This window comes from Aptenodytes forsteri, unplaced genomic scaffold (genome assembly GCF_000699145.1).
Source record: "Aptenodytes forsteri isolate BGI_AS27 unplaced genomic scaffold, ASM69914v1 Scaffold229, whole genome shotgun sequence".
NCBI classification, from domain to species: domain Eukaryota; kingdom Metazoa; phylum Chordata; class Aves; order Sphenisciformes; family Spheniscidae; genus Aptenodytes; species Aptenodytes forsteri.
The window spans coordinates 6,512,181-6,521,610 of record NW_008795863.1 but is presented as its reverse complement, the minus strand read 5'-3'; the positions used below and the strand labels follow the sequence as shown (position 1 = coordinate 6,521,610).

Here is a 9,430-nt window from a genome sequence, read left to right as displayed (position 1 = left end):
GTGTGGGGGGGAGCGGGCACGCCGGCGTGGGGGCCTCGGCAGGAGGGTCCCGAATCCCATCGGCGCCCTCGGCTGCGTTGTTTTGCTGAAAGTTGTTGCCTTTTCCTTCCCTTTCTTTTATCCCTTAAAACAAAGGGGGGGGGGAGTACAAAGTTTCGACACAGTTAGGGTTAACAGGAGGAAGGCTTCCCCCCCAAAAAAAAAGATGAGGCTCTCTAAGTTCTCTTTGTGTTAATTTACAAACAGACAAACTTTGCACTTAGAGGATTGTTACTCTTTGCGCTTGTGGTGCTTTAAGTGCCTTTAAATGAGAGCTTGGCCACAAAGAGGCGGAACGTGCTTTCAGATCTAACACATCGGCGCTGCCTGGAAAGTTTATAGCAAAGCAGGATCTTTTCCGTTGCGATTTACCAGTCCGTAGTGTAGATGTTTTGCATTCAAAGACGATTAAATTACCCGAAGTGGAGGGTTCGAGGGGAGCAGTGCGCATGTTCAGTACTCCAGAGTTGTGCTGTTTTTCCCCTGCTACGCATTCCTGCGGCTCTATAGTAGAGCAGCCTCGCTCATTGTTAATATCCTTGGAGCGATTAATGCGTAAGTCGTTCGTGAAATCATTGGGCTGCTGGAAACGTGATGTACTAGTAAGGTTTGTAGCCCTCGTAAGAAGCTTTGGACGTGCCACTCGTCTAAGAGGAGCACACACAAAGGGAATTAAGGCACAAAGACGAAGTTTAAACAGCGGGCGGGGTGGTGTTTAAAAGCGAAGCATTCGGAGTTCCCGCAGGAGCTGGGCGCGTACGGCGCCTTTCAGCCTGCTAGCTAACTGCACGGATTTTTAGATGACAACATGTGCTGCATATCAAGCTCAGCCGTCTGTGCCTAGAGACAGTGACAGCGTCGACTTTAAAATGTTTCGGTTGTCTTAGGTAGGTTGAGATTCTTAACCTTCTTACAAGCGGGTTTTTTTTCTTTTTTATGGTTTAACTGAATTAATTTAGCCCAGTTATTTTTAGGACATTCCTATGCTCCCTGTTTGCACAGCAGTGGTGAGCTGGTTTCCTGTCTGCTGTTGCTTCCATTGTTCAGACTTCTCTCCCCGAGGGCAGCTGCTGGTTGGTGAAATACCAAACTCCCTGCACTTTCAACTGTTGTTCTTGCCACCCCCGAAATAAATGCGTGTGAAAAACGCTGACGTAGTTTCTAGGTATGCATGTGTAGGGCTTTGTGTGTGTGTATGTGTGCGAGAGAGGGAGGGGGGGGGAAGATCTCCTGCTTTGAGGATTGCAAGTCCTGGGCTGAAACAATGGAAACAATGAAAGGTGACGGGCGGGGGGGAGAACTTTTGAGAGGGGCCATGGGCCTGGGGTTTGCGTGGCAGAAATTAAAAGGTGACGAGACAAAGACAGAAACTTTTAAAAAGATGTTAGGGCTAGGGTGCCTTTGTTTTATTAAAGGTTGGGCTTGTAGTTATTTGTGACCTCCTGGCATTTGAGGCTCATTCAAGAAGTTTCAAGGAGTGACTTTGTTACAGATTTCTTGCTTGCACTCCTAGAAAAATCCCGTCTAAAGAAAAAAAATGTATAGCATAGCCAAGTCTGGCCGCTTTAGAAGCGATAGAGCGCAAGCTGTGAAATGCAGAGGAAAACAAATAAGCTGGTTCCTCAATTATGAAACCTATTCAGAGGAAAAAGTTGGTTGGGTTTTTTTTTTTTTTACTGTGGAAATTCCCTTCTGCATCCTTGTAGTTCTTGGTTACTTATGAATAATTTTAAACTAATTTATTTTTGTTGTTGGATTTTAAATTCACATTAAATTTTAGTTAGGTTTTTTTGTTTGTGTGTTGGATTTTTTTGTTGGGTTGCGTTGGTTTTTTTTTTTTAGCTAATAGGCTGTGGATTAAACCCCGAGGACTCTTCTGTGGGTAGTTTCATTTACAAATAACAACGTGATAGCAATCACACTGAACATATTCAGCTTGTTAATTAGCTGATTTAGAATACAACCTCGCAAAGACACAGGCATGTGCTCAAGTTTATACATGTGAGGAATCCTACTGAACTTGGTTAAACAGGATCGGGGCCTTAGATGGGAACTGGTTCTGTTTATCTGTGCTCATGAAAAAAATCCGGCTTAAGAAATTCAGAGAACCTTAAGGGGGTGGGAGGTTTTCCGTAAGGTGATTTTTGTCCATCCCCTCTCTAGAGGGCAGAGATTGTTCCTTGTGGTATACTTTGTCCTGTTTTGAATAACAATTGGCTTCTGCCACTTCCTCTGTGAAGCTCTTCCTCGACACAATGGGATAGTTGTTGGGTTTTTTTCCCCTGATATTCAGCCTAAATTTTTCATTTGCTTAACTTCCATTTCATTTGTCTCAGCCTCTCTAAATACTTTGTCCTCCCCCTCAAAGCATTTCAGCATGCCTTCTTAAGTAGCAGTAGTTCATTTTGAAATCAACTTTAGTCATCACTGTACTTTTACTCAAGTCGTTTCAAGCTGTTGAGTGTTGAGCCTAGACTCGAGATCCTAGGTGTAATCTTCCCTGAGCTGATTACGGGAGGACCTGTAAAGTCTTTGGGCTGTGATGCAGTGCAACAGTGCATTCAGTCACGTGTGTGACTTCAGTTGAAAAGCCAGGAGGATAAAGTAATTTATAAAGAGGTGGTGCTTGATCATGTAGTTCTTAGGTCATTAATAGTGTGGACTGCTCATCTAAGTGGCGATGGCGGGAGTGGAGAACTGGGATTTCGTATTGTTTCTCAGACCTCTATGCAAATGAACTCGTGCTGCTTTAGTTTAGTCCTGTAAAAGCAGTTTTTCTGTTTAGATTAAACGTATTTAGGAGAAGATGTAAAATAACCTGGCGCTAGCCTGCTTTTAAGATGAAGTAAATTAGTAGGTCACCTGGGGCTACTCATTGTGTCCACAAGCCTTTATTCTGGGTGTAAATAACAGTAAGCCAATGGTCCAGTCGTGGAGCCTAGCCAGAAGCCTTTTCAGTTGGGCCCTGTTAAAACAGGAAACCAGCAGCGAATAGCCTGATTACTAACAAGACGGAAAAACAAAGCTGGGTTGTAATCAGCAGGAATGCTTTAATGAAAACAGAGCCTTGACAGCAACAACGTGGCTCCTGCTCTAGTAAAAAATATCAGCTGGGGTAGTGTGAGATTTCCAGCCATGACTTCCTGTTGCTGCTCGCGCTGTACTGCACCGGAGAGATCTGCCACAAGTTCAGAGGGCTGATCATTATTTAAATGAGCTCATTTAAATGAGGAGAAGTTGTAGTACACTGGGTTTCCTGCTTAGCCAAAACCTGCTTTGTGTCACTAACTTACTGTGTCAATTAATATGACACACTAAGCGAGCGGGTCAAAGGGCAGGCTCTGCTGTTGACTCATTTCTTGCTAGGTAGGTTACGGTTAGTCAGACGGCAACTTTTACTTTAGCAAAAGGTCTTGTTTGCAAAACAGAGAAACGTTTCTATGCTGCTGGCTTTCAGACAGTATTGTCACTTTTTTTCCAGGTGAAAAAGAGCAACAGTTACAGAAGAAGTTTTGGTGTCAAATCAGTTTTCTCAAATTCGGAGAGGTGCCCATGGAGTCTTTTAGCTGTGTGTTAGATCTTGGAGACGTTGCTCCAGATGGGGTGGTGTGTGTCTGGAGGACTTCTTGTTATGCTATGTGAATATTACTCGCAAACCATTAGACACCGAACTTTCTCATAGGAGTAGTTTCTTTGGCTTCTCTTCCCTCTTACTTCCAGCCCGCCCTGTCTGCCTCTCCTTGTTTTCCAAGGTCCTGTCTTGCTGCCTGCTATACTTAAAAACAAACAAAAAACCCAGCTGAAGTGCTGCAACACTTCTGGTTTCTGACAAACAAGAACAGTGCACTTGAAAACATTGTCTGAATAGCGTAGGCTAGTTTTAGCTAGTTTTTAAATTCAATTTAAAAGGGATGAGCTGCTTTGCAGAGCCATCGTGTTGTCTGTGCAGGATCTTTGTTCCAAGAAGTGCTCCTCATGGCACCGGGAGACCATTGTGCAAGGCATGTTCTCAGGTTAGGTTGCAGGCGTGACAGCACTTTCCGTGAAGTTATGACAAATATAAAGCGGTTTCCTCGGAATCATTTTAAAGCAAACTTGACATACTTTCTATGTGAATTAAGAATCTGTTTACATAATTTGAAGTTTATCTTGCGTTGGCTATTTAAATATTGTCTTATTGTTCCTGTTCCATGACTGGATAATTCACGTAGCTAATCACCACAGGAAAAATTTGGTATGTCAGTTTGGTGTTTGTCGGTTACATAAATCAGCAATTGGGAGAATGAAAAGAGTACTAAGTAAGTTACTGAAGTAACTACGCCAGACAAATTGCAGATTGATCATCCTGCTGGGAATGCTTGCATGTCAAAAATATGCACTGAAATTTGGATAACTTAATCTAAATTTAAGGATGTTGGAGCTGTTCATAAATAGGGGAAAGAAAGAAGAATTCACCGTGTCAGCTTTGGCTAATGTTTGTAAGTGTGGTGAGAGGTCCTTCCCACCCCCACCCTGAAGTATTAAGAAAAACTTGCACACACACTCCTTTTTCTGTTTTGTTTGTTTTTTTTTTAAAAATGACATTAATTCCTTCTATTTCTTTACTTATGGATATAACTATAGCTTTATATAGTTCCATGTGCACACTTCTCATATTTCATGGCTGACTTTGTTTCCTCACTCAGAATTTTTGAACTATGGGTGGTTGCCCACATAAAAAAAAAAATTACTTTTGACAGCTAACTTGTTTTTACTATTAAGGTTTTTAGTTTAGATGTTATGAATGAACAACTGTCCTGTCCCCTGTCCCCCCTCCAAGTTCAAAACGCAGAAAGATTAAGGGCTTGTTTTCCTTCTATAGTTCTAGAAAATGCTTCTGAAAGCCAGTATAATTTCACTTGAAATTGGTATTTAATTGTACTAGTTGAAAATGGGTGGTATCTTATTTGGAGTTATATATATAGTTTGTAAGATTCCTAAAATTTCTGGTGAGCTTAACCTGGTATTTAAAGCATGGTTTTCTTTGTATTTTACAGTGCTATTTGTTTTCTCAGTGACTTTTATATCCTACCAAAGGAATAGAATTGTAGTCCTTCCTAACTTTGATACTTGTTTTTTTGGTTTTGTGTTTTGTTTTTTTTTATTTACATACCATAGCTTCACCTTACTAGTAGTGTGGTGTATATATAAAGGGATAATCAAATTTTGAAATCTGTTCCTTCCTTTGTGTTGAAGAAAAAAGGTATGCAGTTAACTTGTAAATCTGGAGCCGTTGTAGTAAGTGTAGCACATCGCACAGATTAAAATAAGAGATGAAAACCATGAAGTTGAAAAAATAATCAGGATGCAAAGTGGTACATTTAAAACAAACAAACCAACCCACCCAAACATTAAATGATTGTGGTGCTTCGATACCGAAGTGCAATTGAATTACAGAAGTCTGTCTCCTCATAAACTGGTGGACTCTTACATGAGTTGGGCACTTGGTTCTTTCCTTTTCCTGCACTTTTTTTTTCTTCCTAAGTGAAAATCCACTCAGGGGTGGGGGCAGACACAATTTTTTCCTTTCTTTTTTTTTCCTTGTTCCATTAGTTTTTATTAATAGATCTGGAATGAGCTATTAATTTATAAAATCTACAAGCTATCTCTCCCAGGAGGGAAGCGTTGGCATGTTAAGAAGTACTTAAATAACCCATTGCTTGAGTTGGGTGTTTTAAGTTCTTGCTTATTGACCTTTTGCCCAGCCACTGGATAGTAATCCTTGAAGAAGAGTGTTGGATGCATACCATAGCGAGCAAATTTGGACAATATTGGCGTTAGATTGAAGCTATCTGATAACATGCAGCAGATAAAAGGTTGCCAGGGGAACAAGAAAATGAGGGTTTGTGGAGAAGGATTCCCCTAGGAACAGATCATTGGTGCTACTTTTTGTTCAGCTGACAGAAAAGCTACAGCGTGACAAGTTAACGCTACAGGACAAATCTCCTGTATAGGAGGCTATACTGTGATTTATAGTAAAGACAGTTAATGTAGTAAGAAGTGTCTGAACCATAGAATGCTGGAGCTGAGTAGTTTATGGATTTAGGAGGCTGATTGTTCTTGTCGTCTTATAATTGTAGGTGTAGTTGCAATATCAGGCAGTGAAACGGAGGATGATGACACTATGGATGTCCCACTGGATCTTTCCTCATCTGCTGGCTCAGGCAAACGGAGGAGACGTGGCAACCTGCCCAAGGAATCCGTGCAGATTCTTCGGGACTGGCTATATGAGCACCGATACAATGCTTATCCTTCAGAGCAAGAAAAAGCGCTGTTATCCCGACAGACACACCTTTCCACACTACAGGTATTCAAAAAAGTAGTTCTCACTTCAAAAGGAGCTGTTTTCTGTTTTCTTCTTAATTTACCTGCAGTCTAGTCACTGATACAAATGCTTACAGTGCATGTGAGATTTCCTTTTTTATTGTTACTCACTGTCCTTCTGATGGCACTTGTAAGGAGAAATACGAATGAATTGTGTGTTATGATGATCTTTGTTTACTAGGAATAAAATTACTTTTCTGGGACAACAGACAGTCATGAATTTGAGCATGCATGCTAATTTTTGCGGAATCGGGGCCCAAAAGACATGAATTGTCTGTATAAGGTAACTTATTGTGAGAAGAAGGTATTTATTTGTCAACAGAGGTTTTATGGTGATAGATATGCAGCTTAACATATAACTCTTCACTTCTAAAACGGCAGCTTGAGGCTCGTTCCTGTAGAGCATGCTCGTATATAATTATGTGTATGATGACTTCCAGTAAGATCAGTGGAACAACCTACATGGGCTAGAGCTACTCAAATGTGTTAGTGTAGGTATGATGAGGCTTTTGTGTGGTTAGTTTGGATTCTCATCCCGGGATACCACTGGCAGCTGCGAGGTCCCTTGAAAACATCATTCTTGTCTTCTGTGATCATCTTTGGAATAGCTATTGACAACTGCTGCTTTCCACCTCGTGGGAAGGTGGCTGCATGAGAACTTGGGTAAACCCTGGTTTGGTTTTGAGAGGTGCTAAATATAGAGTGCTCCTGTTGGCTTCTGGGCTTTATTTTTCCAGATTAATTCGTTAGTACAAATTTTGTAATTGGCTATAAAGTAAAATTCCCTTAATGTAACATCAGAAAGAAAACCTCCTTTATGTAGTAAACAGAAAAAAGACGTTAAACTGTAAACTATCCTGTATCGCCCAGGAAACTGGTTTGATATTTAAACAAGGACAAACTTAAATGAGGTAATTCATGTTATGTCTGTCGACACAGTCAGTTGAACAAGGAAAATCAGTAACTATTTGTGGGAGGAGTGGCTCTCTTCAGAGAGAAAAGGTTTTCCTGTTGTTAATTAACCTAAGCTAGGGAACAATAGCTAATAGGTTAATGTGTGTGCACAGAGTTAAAAGCTAAACTCCTCCATTCGTGCTAGCAGCCTTCAGATGTCCCGGGGCTTTCTGTAACAGGAGTGGGGAGCCGGGGGTAAGAGCCGGGACAAGGCAAGGGCCTTTGCCAGGCATGTCAGAACTTGTCAGTAGGTCTCTCTTTTGTTCTGCAGTTAAGGAAACTGCTTGGAGGGATTCATTAATCTAACCCAACGATTCTTATGGCACATAGTTGGAAATGAATGAAGGTAGAAATTAAGATGTCATTATATTCCCAGGTCTGCAACTGGTTTATCAATGCACGCCGCAGGCTTTTACCTGACATGCTGAGGAAGGATGGCAAAGACCCAAATCAATTCACTATCTCGCGGCGAGGGACTAAGCTTCCCGAGGGCGGCCTGGTGGAGTCTTCCATCAGCACAAAGAACTACATTCCCCTGCTGGAGGAGACTGCCTTCCTTCCCGCTGCTGCACCGCTTGGCAAGACTGTGCCCTCTTCCAAGCCGGCTTCCCCGGGATCGGTCCTGGCTCGGCCGTCGGTGATTTGCCACACGACTGTGACTGCATTGAAAGACGCCCCTTTCCACTTTTGCCAGCCAGCTGATGTAGGCCAGACCACGGACCTGCAGCAGCCCCCGGCCAACGGCTTCACAGACAACTCCCTTTCCTACCATGAGGACGCATCTAAACTGGGACCTGGTGCAAATGCACAAAGCGGGCTCTTTAACACTCCTCCTCCAACCCCACCAGACCTTAACCAGGATTTTAGTGGATTTCAGCTACTGGTGGATGTTGCACTCAAAAGGGCGGCAGAGATGGAGTTGCAGGCAAAACTTCTGGCCTAAATCCCCTTCCTTCTCCTTCCCCATTTTGTTTTTCCAGGCAGGGATCTAACAGCTGTGTGGTTATTGCCACCCACACGATATCAAGACTTCACTGCATTATTATTATTTTTTTTTATTAATCTTATTTGCACAAGGGATTGCTGAAATGAAGCTTCCTGTCACTGAGATGGTCTTCAGTGGAATATGGTCATTCCAAGAATTATAAACTTAAAGCTACTGTAGAAAGAAAGGATTGTGTGTTTGTTTTTTTTTTAATGTTTTCTTTGTAGGTTTTTCATAATGTGAGATGGTTCCCAAGATCATGTGATTTGTTTTTGTTTCTTTCAGACTGTGCAATATCTAGTAATGATATAGAGTCTTCTTATCATTCCCATGTGGAACAGAATATACCGACACGCTGTCTAAAATAAATTTTCAATTTTTTTAACAATACAAACTTTGGATGATTATGCTTTTTTCCCATAATGTAATAAAATATTTTCTTTAAAAATGGATGCATGCAGAGTATTTTGTTGAACACGAGCTTTGCAGAAAACACAGCTTTACTCTTGAAATAAATGGAAGTGACAAATATTTTTGAGCTAATACTGACTTTGTTTGGTTTAGAGAGCTACGCTAGCAGTTGTTGTTAACCAGATGTTTAAAGGAATGCTGAAAAGTGGGCCAGAAGTACCTGGCCATGTTCTGCTGTGTTGAAATTTTTTTAAAGGGGCCAAAGGGAGCTATGTAGGCAACTCTCGTTAAATTTCAGGGGGATATCTTGGGCCCCTCTAAGGGTTCCAGCTTTTGGCTCCTAGAAATACTTTAGGGCTGGGAGATGTGACAGCCTATGGGGAAGTTCTCCTGAAGATGAAATGAGGAGGCCAGAAGAGAGGTTGGGGCAAGCGTTCTTTGCAGGTCTTTGTGATACAGCTCTTGAACATCACTGGTGACAAATTTAGAGGGGGGAGGACAAGGGCTCCCACTCTTACTCTTCTTGGACTAGCAATGACAAGGTTTTGACTCGGTAATTCTAGTAGACTGAAATAGAAGAGACTGTATTGGGTTGAAATCTGAGTTCTGGGAGCCAGGTCTTGGTGAGATACTTAAACAGGTGGTTGACTCAAGATTTAGAAGAGATCTGTGTTCTAT

The 9,430-nt window shown here is 41.7% G+C and overlaps 1 protein-coding gene across 1 annotated transcript in view; it reads left to right on the top strand.

Annotated features, from left to right (window-relative positions):
* The window catches only part of TGIF1 (TGFB induced factor homeobox 1), a 9,476-nt gene extending 693 nt beyond the window's left edge, over positions 1–8,783 (top strand). The window contains exons 2-3 of the mRNA XM_009284115.1: positions 6,159–6,385; positions 7,733–8,783. Coding sequence (XP_009282390.1) covers positions 6,159–6,385; positions 7,733–8,299 — 794 coding nt within the window. The 3' untranslated portion in view covers positions 8,300–8,783. The remainder of the gene's footprint in view (positions 1–6,158; positions 6,386–7,732) is intronic.
* Positions 8,784–9,430: the final 647 nt, after the last annotated feature.